The sequence below is a fragment of the Myotis nattereri genome, assembly GCF_964212035.1.
Source record: "Myotis nattereri genome assembly, chromosome: 3".
Taxonomy (NCBI): Eukaryota; Metazoa; Chordata; class Mammalia; order Chiroptera; family Vespertilionidae; genus Myotis; species Myotis nattereri.
The window spans coordinates 89369203-89387760 of NC_138077.1; the positions used below are offsets into that span (position 1 = coordinate 89369203).

Genomic DNA, 18558 nt, shown 5'->3' on the forward strand with positions numbered 1-18558 from the left:
TATGAGTGTGCATGTTTCAGATGATGCAATTAACATGGTTCCATTTAAAAATGATATTTCATTTTATTTTGAATTTTATAGAAATAAGCAGCGTTTATATATATATTTTTTGTTTGGTGGAGATAAAATACTTTTTAAAATTGGGAAAATATAATTCCATTGCTATTTTTTTTCCGAGTAACTAAAAACAATACCTAATCCAAACCTATCTATTGAACTGGCAAAATATTTTATTAGAACCCACAAATCATAATATACCAGTTAGTTAGTTTCTTTTTAAGACTTCTAATGATTTTTTATATTACTCCAAAGGGTTAAATAATCAACAATCTTGAAATGTAACCAATTTTGGATCCCTAATTTTACAGTGTTATAAATAATGATTGAGTTATTTAGGAAACAATTTAGCAGTTGGAGCAAAGTAGAATATAGATGAAATGAAGAGAGATGTAAATACATCAGTGAAGAGTAGCAATTTTGTAAGTGCATCCTGAAATTAGGCTTTAAATAGTAATTGATGATGCAGTTTATACAACTTCTGTAATAAGAACCTTTCCATTTTTACTAACAGGATGAATTTTGCTTTGTGGAGTCTTTCTAAAGATTATGCATTGAAAGATATGAACAGTTTATAAACCTATTCTAGTTTCAATGTGTCTAGTAGCACCTACCTGATTCTCTCAAACTACCATACTATATTAACATATTATTGCATTTTTCCACAGATGGTATGAATTGAACTGTAAAAACAAGCATGCAATCACATCAATGCAGACTTATTTCCTTAAAATGTCATACTGTATATGATTTATTATGTTAACACTCAACCACATCATATTATTTATGTTCTGTATATTCTGAAAAAGTGCTGCTTGACATCATCCTTTTTCTTTTGTAAGAAATCAACAAGATAAATGCTTCAACAATAAAAAACAATTTAAAATTCTAACATCTTTAAAGGATTTAAACTTTTCTGATAAATAATCTAAGATACAGCACCCTTGTCTTTCATTTGATATTAACACTTGATGTTGTACTTGAATATTCTCATTTCCCCCAAATAAATTCCAAGATATTTTTAAAACCATAGGCCATCATGCTTTGACATCACAAGTATAGCTTCCATATTGTCATATTCGTTTTCTTCTTAAAGGTGCAATGCTTGTGAATGGGAAAATAATTTTTACCTAACTGGATGTTTAATCTTTAGCATATAACAAATGTAATGAGAACTAATCTAACAATATTGTTATTTACTTGAAGAAATAATATGACTTTAGATTAACTCTGTGTCATATTTAAGAATACAGCATTTCTTAATGGTTAAATACACCAAAATTTCAGAAATAATCCAGAGAAAGAGACTTTCACCTTCGAGGTAAAAGAACGGCAGAAATTCTCTATCACTCATTGTTTCATAAGTTTGTCCCTCACAAAATGCATAGACAGGAATTTAATATAAAGAATTAGTTCATTTATACAGAAAACATATCTTAAACACTTCTTTTTGGCAAACCAACATAGGCAAGCAGCTCTGGAACTGCCAAATTAAATTTTGTAAAATTTTAGCAAACTAAGAGTTTATTTTTAGGTTATTCTATTGTGGTTGTAATTTAAAACCTGAGGCTGTGCACTGGTTGTTAGCTTAAAATTACCTTTCCTTATAACATTGTGCTTCCATTGTATAACAAATAAAAATTAACAAGAACTAGAAAAATTGGCTGTTGAACAGTGCTAGGACATACAGACAAAATACTAATACGTGTTATCTACTTGTAATATTGGTTTAAGTAATATCTAAAGGGATATAATGGACATTAGAAAATGCCTACTTATGATTGAATTACCTACAGCCAAAAAGTTAAATATGTATCAAATAATGTTTAATTGGATTTATTATATGCACTATATACAGATACTAAAATGTTTCAAAATTGTGCCCTATGGATATTTCAATTTTGTTTAGGAAGGTGAGTCCTTGTGAAGCAAATAAATTACAGAATCAAATCAGAGCAATGAATGAAATCTTTGTGATTCCCAAAGCAGTAAAATGTTTGTAGCAATTTATTGGCAAACAGCTAAAATAACCTAATGGTGGGAGCTATATAATTATATAAGGTACCATGACATGATTACAATTCGTACACATGGCTCCTGTATCAAGTGCTATATTTTTAAATAGCAAATTGATACAGCTTTACCAGTATATCACAAACAGTCCCGAGCTATACTACAGTGTTTTCCGTTTGTGGTTTCCTAGGGCATATGTTTCTAAGCATGTCCTTGAAGAGAGACATGTAGAAAATATTATCTGTAAACCTCTAATGTTTCATTAAACTTAAGCACATTAGCTCTTCATCTAATCCTGTTTCTTGTGAAAGCTGTCCAATGGCAAACTGACTAAGTCCATGATGTAAAGAGGGTGAAAAATGAGGGGTTAAAACAAAACAAAAAAATCTCTGCATACATTTTTCAATGTATAAAAACAACTCAATATCATGACCCAAGGAGATGATTAACATTGTTAAGGCTGTATATTCAAGCACTGTATGTTAAAAGAGCAATGGTGTGGAATTTAGGCAGTAAGAAATGTCCTGCATTATGGATGGTACAGTAATTAAAGAAGGATGCTTTCGACAGCTGATTGCTGGTATGCACTGGCTACGGATAGCAGTACGGTATGGAAGTTAATAAAGGTAGCGAAGATGGTAGAAATAAATTCTGAAAGATGATAGCCAGTTTTCTCCAGCAGCCAGCCTGGTAAGTAAAACTCAGAATCTTGGCCTGCATTTTAAATGAAATACTCTTTTTTCTCTTCAGCATTGACTTGGCTGCCTTCAGCGTTGATAATGGCTGTGTCAGCATCTGGTGCATCTTCAGCTCCTTTAGCTTCATTTGTTAAATATGTTCCTGTGGGTATTGGAAGAAAAATGTGTTAGTTCTGTGAGAATGGTAAATAGCCAGCATTAAAGCAGCATTGATTTAGGAAGGAACTTATGCCAGATATCTTACATGTTAGAAAATATTCTGAGGTGTAATAAACCACACAATTTACCCTTCTAAAGTTGCACACATTCTTTCCGCTTTTAGGTAAATGTTGTAGAGGAAGCTGTGGCCAGGTTAACTAGAGATAACAGCCAAGCTGAAGTGGGTAATGAATACTTTGATTTCTTTAATGATGGATACAGACCATGTGATCCATGCAGCTGTAGCAATCAGGGTCCTTTGTTAAGCAGTTGATAATGATCACATCGAATGTGTCACCATTTCTTTTGGTAACTCCATTTAAAAGTAGATTATATCAAGAGTTTGCTACCTAGCCCATTACAAAAAAAAACAACAACACGTATTACTCTTGCTAATATGGCCACACGTGTGTCCATAAACCTAAAAAGAATAACCAAAAGCTTAGTGTTATAGTTGAATTTTTGTTCTAGAAATAAATTATAAACTTGCTTCTGTTTTTGTTATTCCAACTATGACTTACTCTGTGATCTTTGGCTATTGGTTAAACATTATTTTACTAAGCCAACTTAACTTCATTTAGTTTGTAAACATGTTTCTATTATTGATTTTAGAGAGAGAAGAGAGAGGGAAAGAAAGAAAAAAACATAGATGTGAGAAGGCAACATTGATCAGCTGCCTCCTGAATGCACCCTACTGGGATCTAGCCCACAGCCAGGCATACCCTGATGGGGAATCAAATAAGTGACCTTTCCATACATGGGACAGTGCTTGATGAACTGAGCCACACTGGCCAGGGCTAAGCCAACTTAACTTCAAAGTTGAGTAAAATAATCAAGAATTCCCTGAAATAATTTAATTTAGTATTTAGATTTCCCTCTCTCTCTCTCTCTCTCTCTCTCTCTCTCTCTCTCTCTCTCTCTCTCTCTCTCTCGTACATTCATATATCTCATTGTTAAGCAAGTCTTTAGAATGTTTGTGTCAGAGTTAAGAACACTATTAAATACAACCCACCTTTATGTCTTGCCAGATATCGACCAAGCAGAAATATAGAACACAGCGTGACAAATACAACTACAGCCACTATTCCTCCTATAAGAGCATGATCAGGACCAGTCTGGCCAGCCAGAGCATTGGGATCTAGAAAAGAGAAGGAAATATTGCTTAAGTTAGTGTTATTAGTCATAGAGTGCATATCTGCATTAGAATGAGTTATTAAAATTATCACATTTCTATTAAAATAAAGCTTTATTAATGTGTAGTACACCAATCCTCTAGTCAACAAATATGTATAGTGTATCTATAATATTTATTGTGTACCTATAACGTACAACATACCTGGGGATACAACATTTCTCCCATAAATCACTGTTGCTGTTGAGTTTTCATTTTAAAGAGAAACTGGATAAACAAATACTAATATGATTTTGCATAGTTTTATGCCTTTTGATCCTCCTCTTCTCCTTCTAAAAATGTCTATGTGTCTATTTTTTGGTGAGATGAACACAATTATAATATTTTAAAAGTGAAATTGTGTCTTATGAAAGGATGGAGCTGGAGATGATAACTTGGGATTTATCATTATATAAATGTTATTTAAAGCTATGAAAATTGATAAACTTATTAGAAGAGCGAGTCTAGATAAAAGAAAAGGTCTAAAAATTGAGCCCTGAAAAACTCCCATATTTAAAAGCTAGAAAGAGGAAGTGCTTCTAGCAGAGCAGACTGCGGGGAAGAACAGGGCAGTAGGGAGGATCCTGGAGAGTATGCTATAGAGGAGGGTGGTACAGATTGTGTTTAGTATTATTGATAGAAGGAGGAGAATGAACACTCAGCAGGGAGGATTTAGTGCTTGTTGGGCTTGTAGCTGTAGAAGAAGTGAGTGGAAAGATACAGATTAACGATATGCTTTTATATTCTGCCTTTAGTAAGATATTATAGGAAAGAGATGAGCGCAGGAAACTGTCCAGTTTTCAAGCAGAGATCCAAAAGATCAAAAGAAAGCCCAATCGTTGGGATATTGAAAGTTTGAGAAATCTAGTGTTTCTAGAAGTCACATAATAAGGAATAAAACTAAATGAAGCTTTGATCAACAAAATCTGCCAAGGCTCAGCACCTATAGCAAGGATCAGTTTGAAAGCACAGCCTACCCTTCCAAGACCATTGTTGCAGATAGCGTCATAGTAGCTGCTTATAGTCTAAAGAGGGATTTAGAGGAGGAAAAAAATAAAAAAAAAATAAATTAGGCTTGGAGATTATACCTTTAAATCTCAGAGGGAAGGTGGGGATGGGAGGTTGGAGGGGGAAGAAATTAGCCATGTAACTTATGTGCATATATGCATAACCCATGGACACAGAAAATAGTGTGGTGAAGGCCTGTGGGGAGGCAGGAGCAGGATAAAGGGCGTCAATGGGGAAACAGAAGGGGACATCTGTAATACTTTCAACAATGAAGATAAATTTTTTAAAAGATATTACCAATGGGCAAGGTATTGCTATTGTTCTGTTGTTTTTTTCTATCATAGAAATATAATCACAGATTTAAAAAAACATGGAGTGTGGTTATAGGCACACAAATATGGCACATTGATTAGAAGTCTACTGTGATTTTAATAGAACTACTGTGCCCAAAAAACATATGTATAGATAGAAAAAAATGTCTGACTGTTTGAAACTTCAATCCTTGGACCCCCAAACTTAAAGAAAGCAAAAGGTAAACTAGGGGAGGGTGGGAGTAAGGAGGAAAGATCAACCAAAGGACTTGCATATAAGCCTACCCAATGGACACAGACAACAGGGGGGTGAGGGCATGAGTGGAGGGGTCAGGGGGGATTATAGAGGGATAAGGATACATATGTAAGACCTTAATCAATAAAGAAATTTAAAAAAATAAAAGCTATATAAACGCCATAGGGGGCATATTCTGAAACACTCACTTCAGATGTGGTCAAGGAGGATGACTGGTCAGGTTGAATGTTCCACAGGATAGAATTGTGGGAAGGAAAAAAGAAGGAACAGAAGAGAATCCAGTTTCTCCACAGAAGTGTTTTTGCCGGGGCAGAGGGCTCTTTTAATGCCAGCCTGGCGTGCTTCCATAATCGCTATGGACAGTAACTGCTCAGTGCTCCCCACCCTTCCTCTCTTTCTAAATGGGAACCTTTATATCAAGAAGTGCTTCAAAGAGCTTATATGCATGTACGCATCGCCCATGGGTGGTGAAAGCCTGGGGTGGGGTGGGACTGGGTGGAGGAGGGCAATGGGAGGGGAGGGAGGGACATCTGTAATACTCTCAACTACACAGATTTTTTAAAAGCACTTTCCACTTCTCCTGGGCCAGTTCTCTCACTGTGCGTGGTACAGGGGCGGAGGGGAGCGTTAGTTTTTTGGCTCATTTGTTCCTTAAGTAATGCACACAGAAATGATGAAGAGGACGAGCATATCAATGACCTTTATCTTTGAGTTGGATATATTGGCTTGACAGGTCTTTAGCTTGTCTCTTTGGATAGGCTATGGCAGTGGTTTGTGTGAGGGAAACAACATGAACGAATATTTGGCAAATCAGAAGGATATATTGGGGCAGAGATTTCTAGCTCATAACAAACTTGGTTCCTATTCTTTCAGTTCACAGAGCTAAATGTTTTCAGTCTCACTTGCCGTTGAATGTAACCATGTGATTTGTGTTCTAGGCAATTGAATGAAGGCCCAGACATGTAACCCTGCTGAGCACTCTCCGGAGACACAGGCTGAGAAAGACAAGTATCACATGGTCTCACTTATATGTGGAATCTAATGAGCAAAATAAACAGATGCACAAAATAGTTCCAGAGGTATAAACGCATGGAACAGAATGACCGATTTCAGAGGGAAGGAGGGGGTGGGGGCGTGGGGAGTGATTAGGGAACTTATATGCATATATGGACACAGACAATAGAGAGGTGAAGGCCTAGGAAGGGCGGGTTCTGAGTGGAGCAGGTCAATGGGAAAACAAACAAACAAAGAAACAAACAAACAGGACATCTGTAATACTTTCAATAAGAAAGAAGAAAAAAAAGAAATGAGAGAGCCACAAGAATAAGTGAGGTAATGGGTCAATAAATCTCCACCTGGAATAAAATTACCCAACTAAGAATACATGAATTGAAATGCTTAAAAAAAAGGGGGGGGGGAGTATTTTAAAAACAATGAGCATTAAATAGTTAATCTGTTATAGGAGCTATTGCTAATTTAGCTTTCTATTATATATTATTGAATTTTCCTTAATTTCTGGCATTGGCTGTAAATCTAAAAACAAAACAAAACAGGTGAAGGGAGCAGAACATAAACCTGCCTTGCCTCTAAATTATCTGTTTGTATTCCTTGCTTAGATACTGTAGAATCACTTTCAAAATCCACCTCTTGCTCAGGTCCCCAAATACAGATAGTCAAAATTCATGTCCATTTTATTTACTGACTATATCTCAGAACTGAGCATTCTTTTGGGAAACTGAGAAATCAGATTAGTTTATTTGCTTTGGGCTCATGATTTTTTTCTACTTTACTTTAGATGAATAATTATTCTATTTCCTTCCTTGGAAATCAAATTGTGCCCTGGTAGAAACACCATATTTTATATTGTATATATGTCATTCCCTCCATCCTATTTTAAAATAATTTCACTAATTTACATTTTGATTTAATTATATTTTCCATGTTTATCCTCTTCTTAGTTGATTTCATTTTCTGCCATTTCTTATTCCTTTGAAAGGTCTTTATCAATTGTGACTTTGGTTTAATTCCACTCTCTATTTAACACATTCTGTATGTAGTAGATGTTTTAAAAGAATTTTATAATATTGACAATAAAAAGTTCTTATTTTTTTCATTTAAGTATAATAATTATTTTTAGACATCTTGAAAAACGTTTTTACTTTGTGTGTATACATTATCTCTCTTCTTTTATTGAAACCATTTTTTAATTGGGTGCAACATTTTTAAAATAAATCCTTTTATTTTCTTATATTCATTCATATTGTTGAGATGTTTTGCAGAAGGACTCTGTGATTGGATGCTGGTGTGTATTTCTGTCAGCTGTAAAGTTGCGGATCAATCCACCAGCAGAAACTATCTTTGGACCATATGACATCTATACATAGTGATTAGACTGGGGGGATGTAAATCATTATTGGTGAGAGATTTCGTTGATGAATTTCATACACTTTTGCCTATAATCTTCACTTGCATGGCAGTCGCAGATAACTTAGGTCATTGCCTTTGTTTTTGTACATTAAGACAATTTGACTTGTTACAATGGGTTTTAGATCAATTCACTTGATTTTTAATAGATATAATTACAGATATATTGTTTTTATACATTTATTATAACCTTTAGAGAAAATAATATATGAGCACATATTATTTTACCTTATTCATAATGTTCTACACATACTCTTACAATAAATGAAAATACTTTAAACTTTAGTCTTCATTTGATTAACAAAATAAGTCCACATTTTGTCCCAGGATTTTTTAGATTTCAAAGATAAAATAAATATAGAGAATGCTACTTTGTATGTTTACTTACAAATGCATTTCTAAAAAATACTGACCTTGTTGGTTATGCTTTTTATCACCCCGCCCCCCCCCCCGACACATAACTGTTAGAACTAAGTCTATACTTAATTTCGATTCCTTTTTGTTTTCTTTAATTTTTATTGTTTAAAGTCTTACATATGTCTCCCTTTTCCCCCATTGACCTCTCCCTGGCCACCTCCAACACCCAGCACAGGCCCTCACCCGCCTACTGTCTGTGTCCATTGGTTATGCTTATATGCATGCATACAAGTCCTTTGGTTGATCTCTTACCCCTCTCCCCAACCCTCCCCTACCTTCCCTCTGAGGTTTGACGGTCTGTTTGATGCTTCTATGTCTCTGGATCTATTTTTGTTCATCAGTTTATGTTGTGCATTGTATTCTACAAATGAGTGAGATCATGTGATACTTATCCTTCTCTGACTGGCTTATTTTGTTTAGCATAATGCTCTCCAGGTCCATCCATGCTGTTGCAAATTATAAGAGTTCTTTGGTTTTTACAGCAGACTAGTATTCCATTGTGTAGATGTACAACAGTTTTCTAATCCACTCCTCTGCTGATAAGCACTTAAGCTGTTTCCAAATTTTAGCTGTGGTAAATTGCATTGCTATGAACATAGGGGTGCATATGTTCTTTCTGATTTCAAGAAGTGGGATTACGTCTCTTGACCTTCTGTATGTCCATTTTCAAAAAGTGTCTAGGTCCATGCTATTGCAAATGGTAAGAGTTCTTTCTTTTTTTCAACAGTATAGTATTCCATTGTGCAGATGTACCATTGTTTCTTAATCCACTAATCTGCTGATGGGCACTTAGGCTGTTTCCAAATCTTAGCTATTGTAAATTGTCCTCCTATGATCATAAGGGTAGATATATCCTTTCTGATAGGTGTTTCTGTTTTCTTGGGATACATTCCTAGAAGTGGGATCACTGAGTCAAATGGGAGTTCCATTTTTAGTTTATTGAGGAAACTCCATACTGTATTGCACAGTAGCTGCACCAGTCTGCACTCCCACCAGCAGTGCACAAGTGTTTCTTTTTCTTCACATCCTCACCAGCACTTGACATTTGTTGGTTTGTTGGTAGCCATTCTGACGGTCTGAGATGGTACCTCATTGTCATTTTGATTTGCATCTCTCAGATGATTAATGAGTTTGAGAATATTTTCATATGTCTCTTGGCCTTCTGTATGTACACTTTCAAAAAGTGTCTATTTAGGTCCTTTGCCCATTTTTTGATTGGATTGTTTATCTTCTTTTCGTTAAGTTGTATGAGTTCTTTATACATTTTGGAGTTTAAACCCTTATCAGAGATAACATTGGCAAATATGTTTTCCCATGTTCTCTTTTGTTGTTTTGTTGATGGTTACTTTCGCTCACAGAAGCTTTTTATTTTGATGTAGTCCCATTTGTTTATTTTCTCCTTAGTTTCCATTGTCCTAATTGGTAAAGATATTGTTATGACTTATGTCTGATATTTTTCTGTCTATGGATTCTTCTAAGACTTTTATGGTTTCCCATCTTACACTTAAGTCCTTTATCTATTTTGAATTTATTTTTGTGTATGATATAAGTTGATGGTCTAATTTCAGTTTTTTGCATGCATCTGTCCAATTTTCACAACCCCATTTATTGAAGAGACTGTCTTGACTGGATTATATGCTCTTGCCTCCTTTGTCAAATATTAATTGAGCATAATGGCTTGGGTTGATTTCTGGGTTCTCTGTTCTGTTCCATTGCTCTATATGTCTGTTCTTGTGCCAGTACCAGGCAGTTCTGACAACAGTGGCTTTGTAATATAGCTTGATATCTGGTACTGTGATCCTTCCAACTTTGTTCTTCTTTCTCAGGATTGTTGTGTCTATTTGGGGTATTTTTTTTATTCCATATGAATGTTTGGAGAGTTTGTTTTGCTCTGTGAAATATGTTGTTGGCATTTTAATGAGGATTGCATTGAATCTATAGATTGCTCTGGGTAGTATGGACGTTTTAATGATGTTGATTCTACCAATCCATGAGCAAGGTGTATTCTTCCATTTGTTTATGTCTTCCTCTGTCTCTTTTTTTCAATATCCTGTAGTTTTCTAAGTACAGGTCTTTACCTCCTTAGTTAAGTTTATTCATAGGTATCTTAATTTTTTTGTTGCAATCATAAATGAGATTGTTGTGTTGTTTTTTTAGTTTCTCTTTCTGTAAGTTCATTATTTATGTATAAAAAAAGCCATGAATTTCTGGGTGTTAATTTTGTAACCTACTACATTGCCAAATTCATTTATTAGGTCTAGTAATTTTTTGATGGAGTATTTAGGGTTTTCCATGTACAGTATCATCTCATCTGCAAATAATGACTGTTTTACCTATGCTTTCCCAATTTGGATGGCATTTATTTCTTCTTCTTGTCTGATTGCTATGACTAGCACCTCCAGTCCTATGTCAAACAGGAGTGGTGAAAGTGGGCACCCTGTCTTGTTCCTGTTCTTAGGGGAAATGGTTTTAGTTTTTTTTCCATTGAGTATGATGTTGGCTGAAGGTTTTTCATTTAAGGCTTTTATTATGTTGAGGTATGATCCCTCTATTCCCACATTGCTGAGAGTTTTTTTTATCAAGAAGAGCGTTGGATTTTGTCAAATGTTTTTCCTCCGTCAATTGGTATGATTATGTGATTTTTATCTCCCAGTTTGTTTATGTGATGCATCTTAATTTATAATCTTAACAACTAACACAAGTGATGGAGATTGAGAGTCAGAATCAGGTATCAGCTGAACAATGCTGAGATAATACATAATTTAAATATCTAAGTCCTAGTGGAGATCTCTCATATCATTTCTGTCATCCCTCTCCTACTGTCATAGCAATAAAAAGAAGAAGTACAGGCTTCTGAAGTTTATTACAGTTAGCTGAGTCTGCATTTTATTATTTTGATAAATACATCCTGTATCTTTAAAGATCATTATTGATTCCTAAGTCCATGACTTACTGGAGAAGGCTGTTATCATTAGAGTAAGTAAATTCTAATAGATTCAGCAATATATTAGAAGTCTTTTTTTACTTAACAATGCACAAAACACACAAAAAATACTGTAGCATTAAATATTACTGAGCTTAACACCCTTTAGTTTGGGTTACTGGACTCTTTCTAAAAGACTACAAAGGAAAATTATGTCAAATAATAATAATAATATTTATGCTTAGTAATTTCTGATATTTACATGAGTAGAAAATAATCTTAAAGAATAATTTTATTCAAAATGTAATATGGAGGAAACCTAAATTATATGATTCTATTTCTCAAATCACTGCAGCGTGTTTCTATTATCACATCTATCATGTTTTCCCCATTAAAATAAGAAGTACCAACTTTAAAGAAGTAATATCTGATTTTCTAAGTTCACAGCATGCAGAGATTATAAATGCTACATCATTTTAGAATCATTTTATAATAAATACTTTTATTATGTACCTTATAGGTTTTCCAGTTTGAATAAAATGGTAGATGAGAATAAATTTAAAATAATTTTATGTAAATGTTTTAAATGTAGTTTCCAAAACCTTTTTTAAAAGAAATAATTGTCATTATATATTAAAATATATACATTTTACAGGAAAATTTAGATTAACAATTACAATTTTAAAAATGATAAACTCTAAGAGCATGTACTATGTATAATAAGCATATTAATCCACCTATTTGTAAGGCTGATATGAAATTTTTACTTTTTCTAAATAAAATCTAATAAAACTATCTATAACACTGTATAAATGTTAGGGTCCAGACTATAGGCTCATTATCAGTAGTTCAGCATAAATTTAGATAAAAAATGGAGTAGTACATTAAATAGCAGAGTAGAAAATTGCTAATTAAGTCAGGTTAAAGTTAATAGCAATTTTTGATAAAACTAGGAATAAAATTCAATGTCAATATGGAAAAATAGAAGAGTAGGTAAAAGCTGAAAATAATAGAGGAAGGATTAGTGAAGAGAAGCAAGTGCCTCTTATGCAAAGTCAATAAACATAGTCCCCAGGTAGCAACTATCAGAGTTGTGAAACAAGAGTTAAGTGAATTAGTAGAATAAATATGGACCAAATATTATACTGGGATGTATGATAAGAGTCACTTTAACAATAAAGCCACTTATATAGATATTCTGTTCTCATTTTTGAGTGTTTTTATTTTTTGGGTGTGATTGAAAACTCAGATAAAATTTAATTTAACAATAAAATGGTTAACACATATTAAATTAAACTCAGAAAAATAAGTGTGTAACTGAGGTTACCACCTTTAGAAATAGACAGTATAGAGATTTTTCAAGTTTAGTTTCCTGAAATAAGTGATCCTGCATCACAATAAAGTAATATTTAGCATTTCTAGTTATTTCCTTATCTCTTTACTAGGAATTTATTTGTATAGCATAATTGAGACTTTGGAAAATAGGATTTTCATTTTTTGAGAAACTGCTATGGATAAGTTGTGTCTCTCTCAAAATCCATATGTTGAAGGCCTACACCCAATGTGGTGGTATTTGGAGATGAGACCTTTGAAAAAAAATAGATTTAAATGAGGTCATGATGGTGTAGTTCTCATAATGAGATTAGTACCTTATAAGGAAAAAATTTATATATATATATATATAAATGCACTATCTATCATCTATCTATCATCTATTTCTCTATCATCTATCATCATCTATCTATCTAACCTATCTTTATCTCTGCTATGTGAAGTCACAGCTTAAAGCAGCTTTCTGAAAGCCAGATAGAGAGCTTTCACCAGAATCTCAACCATGCTGGCACTCTAAATTTGATCTTCCAACCTCTAGAACTTTAAAAAATAATACATTTCTTTCTTAAGTCTCTCAGTCTATGGCAAATTGCAGGCTGAACTGAGTAATATATAGCTACACCATGATCTTTGTCATGTAACTCACTTGACTTATGGAAAAATTCAATGGAAAATAGATTTTGGAAAGTCTGGGTAATCTATACTCATCCCCAGCCAATGATCTGTAGGCAAATAGAGCAGATGAATTTCTTTTAGAGAGTCACTTGTAACTGAGTTGTGCCTTGCCTTAGGTGCTGTACTGCTTTATACTGGTGGCCTCTGTCTACTCACACACCAGTGTTTCATAGCAGTTGAGATGTAATAATTGATGTCAAGAACATCAGGTGAAATCAATCTTGGAATGAAACTAGGTTGTGTGTTATTTATACTAATAGAAGAAAAGTAGTATCATGAAGCAGAAAAGTCACTGAAAGCTTTTCAAGTGGAAGAAATTGCTCACAAAATCCTGGGTTTACAAATTGTTTATACCAACCATTAAACCACTTATTGTTATTAGTTTGATTTTGGCCAAGATTCTTAGCCTTCTCATCTTTAGAATGTGAATACTTTTATTTCTAGGATAGTCAAAGATGACATGCATTACTGGACATAAAGGGCTTAGAAGAATTTTTGACCCAATGTAATGTAAGCATTATCTAAATGTTAGTTATATGGGAAATGGGGCAAGTGGCAAGTATAAACTTCTGTGTAAAAAAATATTGGTTCCTTTTTATCTTTTTAAAAGACTACGTCAGGACTTTATGTGGTGACTATGCATCATTCTAAGTGTCTGAATATTTGAGAGATGGAGGGAGATATCAATAGAGAAATATTTCTATAACATGAGATTGGATAAAATGAGTGTGGTGGGAGTCTGATGAATGAAGATTAAATGAATGAATAATTTGTTGATATTTAATCTGTGCCAAGTTCTGTATTATAAATGGCTTATTTTATTCAATGTCTGTAAAATGTGTTGACTCAGAAAACCATAGCTATTATTAATATAGAGATTGATAAACTGTGGGACAGCTTGCCTAAGCAAGTTACTGGAATAATTTTTGAGAAGTTTTAAAAATAATTATGAAAGTTTTTAGGCTGTGTCAGATGTCTTCTATTCGGAGAATAGCAGTTTGTGGAGGTAATTTCTACTGTCTTCTCACTTGATTGTATTATATTTTCTTTCATTATAGAGAGGGATTCATTCCCCATCTTTGCTAAATGACCCCTATTAGTGTTGTTTCTTCATCCTGTAGTAATTTCTTCTTTCCATCTATGTGTGTAAAGTCCAAACAACAGTGACCAGTCTCTCCATGTTAATTAGGCCTGAAGTTCTATATTCAGATGTTTTTTTTTCCTCTTGAATTAATTCACTTGCTTTAGTTTATTTTCACCCAAAGATAAGTATTCTTGAAAATAAAGTGGAAGCTTACACTTGCAATATAGCTGCAACAACATTTTCAGACAGTTCTTAGGACCAAGAAAATTGAGTGAGTGAATGGTTATTATAAAATTCTAATACTGAATTCCAGACAGAATTTGGATTTTTAGATACCAATTTGCTATGCTGAGCCCTGAATTACTGTTGCTTCATGGTAGTAAATTATTTGTTTGAATATAATAATACTGCTACTATGTAAATGTTTTAGCAAATTTTGCTAAGTAAAATGACTCATGCAGATTTGTTCTCAATGCTTCAGATAATTTGATTCTAACATTAAATTTAAATTTTTTTTAATGTACTTAAGAGCCTACTTTCCCCCTTTAAATAGAGTAATACTTCAGAAAGAAGGTCACTATCATAAACCATTAAATTTAGTTATACAAAATTTATGGAGAAAAAGTGTACTGTCTTTTAGCAGTATATGCCATTAATAAAGTCCCTGGAGAGAAATATATCACTACATTTACTCAGGGGCCATCTGTTATCATCTAATTTTATGTACAATTACTGTTTCTGACAAAAATACTTAAGAATAATTTCTAAAGGATAGAAAACATGAAAATATATCATTCTTGTTTGTGCGCGTGGCTTCCACATAATTTTAACTATAAAAGATGTGTATAGGATGATGATAAACAGAAGGGAAGGGGGTCGGGGGAGGTAAGAAAAGGTAAACAGGGAATAAATTGTAATGGAAGGAGATTTGACTTGGGGTGGTGAACACATAATACATTCATTATGCAGATGAGATATCATAGAATTATACACCTGAAGCCTATATAATTTTATTAACCAATATCACCCCAGTAAATCCAATCAAAATATTTTTAAAAAAGTGTATAAGGACTCTAAATCTATGAGCTCTAAATTAATTCTATGTATTATAACAGGTTTGCAATAATGGGAAAAGAAATGCCAGCAAACACAACACTTAGCCTTTCCACTAAAATTATATATATTTACTGCACCATAAATTGTTTCCATGCCAAGCTGATAAGCAACAAATGCCACTACAACTCTCTATGTGTAATAGCACACAGATTTCCTATTCAGAAAGATTTTGACAATAAGCATAAAACCACTGTTGTGTTTATTTGTTTTGTTTTTACTTCAGTGTTTCCAGGTTGTTTAGCTTAGAGCTATAATTAATTTATAAACTTATTTAGCAAGTGAAATGTGATTATCAGAGATCCAAAAGTGAAGTGTTGCTGCATCCTACACTAATTTCATAGCATTGCCCTCCACCTTCTTTCTTCTGAGAACTGTCCCTCTTAAGCTCTGTTTGTCATTTTTTATGACTCACTTTCTCTAAGTATATAAAATTGATATCATTAACTTGTATCATAAATAGTTAATAATGTTCTGGGACTAAATAAAATATATACTTGAATAAGATACTCTGTCCTTGAAAACAAAAATCTAAGTGGAAATTTTCTCTGATAAGGTATTCTTATTTTGGGGTAAAATAGATTTTAGCATAATTCTCTGCATTTCACGGGTCTTTCTCTGGTGAACACAGAATTGTAGTTTCTTGAGTACTTTAAATGGGGAAATTTCTCAGTTCTGAAGAATTTGAACAATCCAGAGAGTACTCTCAACCAGGAGAATAGTGTAGCTATTAGGACTAAGGGCCCTTCACAAAATGCTTCACCTCCTTTAGCACTGACATCAAAGGGGGAGGGAGCTTGCCAGGAGATTACCTGTGTAATAGCAGGAGGAAAGGGAAAGAAATGAAGTTTTTAAGGTTATCTACACAGTCAAAGGAAGATCAGGGTACATTTTTGAGTTATTTACCGCTTGAAAAATTCAGCGAAATTATCCATTAGGCATATGCTACAGAGTATAATTTTCCTGCATTGAGCAGTAGTCTAAGATCAGAAAAGATCGGAAATAATATGACACTCAGAAATATAAGACCCAAGTACTAGTTTCAGTTTGTCCTCCTCTGTTTCAGTTGCCTCCATCTATAAATAAAAATATATTTCTTCTCTGCCATCCTCAGTGAGCTATTGTTGAAATCAGTTTATATGGAATCTGTGCATATAAGTCACATTCAATAGATGTTAATAAGTGTAATGTAAATCAAATATTGAGATTTATAATGCTAGAAACTGTAAACAAACCTGTATTTTATATTGTTTATTTTCAGGAAAAAATACACTCAAATTCATTCTATAACATCAATTTCTTTTACATTTATATGATCTGTAAAAGCTACTGTTTTTTCTCCAGTTGCCTCATATCATCTAACTAGGGACTGTTCTGCCTTTAATGTCAACAATACCTAAATTTTTGTACATCACTGGTCTCAGCCTACACACATAAAATGAATAAATGGGAACGTCCACCGAAAAGGAAGACAAATGACTTGTATGTGACATTACCATATGTCTATTGGGCAATGTGCTCTGTGCAAATCTAAAAAGATGAATTAAAGTGTTTTTAAGCAGACTAGAGGTTACATAAATTACATGCAATGATTTCTGCAGAAGGGTGAAATCTAGACCTAGGTGTGTTTCTTTTTAAATTAAGCTTTAAAAAAATAACCTGAAAATAATTAAGTATGCTTCTAAAGGAAACAATAATAGGACAGATTAATTTTTAAATACTAAGAAAATATAAAGAATAAATACCTGACAATGAGGATATTTATAATGCTCAACATTAAATGTTTAGTCTGTACCAATTGTTTATAATGTCTGTCCATATACAGAAATTATTGTGATAAAATAGTCACATGTAGAAACATATTATTTATTATGAGACAATGCACCAAAAACACAATACCACTACTGCTAAAATAATTTCCCTTTATAAATCTAAAATGTGTACTATGTTACCAGTCAATGCATCCAAACAAATTATATATTACTACTTTTTTTGAATTGATTATTCTGGTGCTAATTATAATATTTATATTGATGATGCTTATATAAGGGTTTAAATCCATTATGAATGGTCAGTGAACCAGATTCCCAGTTATAATAATAAATATATTTAGAAGAATTTAATATACATGTCCTTTCTATACACCATTTAGGGGAGATGATTACATACTAGTAGGGAAGGTTTGTGAATATTTTAAATATTAAAATCTTAAGCTTACTGGAATCTCACCCTGTTATTTTTTCAAATATAAAATTATGTTAAAATAAAAAGCCATGTTACCAATATGTAACCTAACATCTCTCTGCTTCAGTTTCCATATATATAACACAGGAAAGTAGTGATATGAGCCACATATAACTTTTCCGTGGAATGAATGAAGCAATGCATGTAAAGGTCTTATTAAAAAACTTTTTCCATAAAAGATAATGACAGTAATGGTTAATATTTATTAAAGCTTTATTCTTATCATATTAATTGTTTTAATAAGTTAACTCATTCTATCCACAAGTCAATCTCACAAAATAATTGCTATTATCATACAAAATTTAGTAGATTTTAGAGTAAATATTTAACAAATACTTTTGTTGTATCTTAGGTACCAAACTCCAAATTGAAAACAGACACAAACGCAAAATGAAAAAGACTTGTGTGAGCGTATTGTCATTGAAGGAAGTGAAAATTTGAATAGATGGCTGAAAAGAAATGTTCATGTGAACAGCTTTCCCAGGTTTCAGGAGGGATTCCTTTCCTGAGATCCTTTGCTCTTTCGGCGTTGATTTTCTACTGAGACCATTGCATGAGGAGAGTGGAAGAATAACATCAAAGTCCAAGCATTACTGAGTTTCCTTCTCACCCTATAATTCAGAACTTATTTTCC

The 18558-nt window shown here is 33.2% G+C and overlaps 1 protein-coding gene across 4 annotated transcripts in view; it reads right to left on the reverse strand.

Annotated features, from left to right (window-relative positions):
- Positions 1–792: 792 nt before the first annotated feature.
- CADM2 (cell adhesion molecule 2) overlaps positions 793–18558 on the reverse strand; it is a 1196033-nt gene continuing 1178267 nt past the window's right edge. For all 4 annotated transcript variants that reach the window (XM_081086797.1, XM_081086795.1, XM_081086798.1 and 1 more), the window contains 2 exons: positions 3979–4104; positions 793–2910 (listed from right to left, as the gene is read on the reverse strand). In XM_081086797.1, the coding sequence (XP_080942923.1) occupies positions 2792–2910; positions 3979–4104 (245 nt within the window). In that variant the 3' untranslated portion in view covers positions 793–2791. The remainder of the gene's footprint in view (positions 2911–3978; positions 4105–18558) is intronic.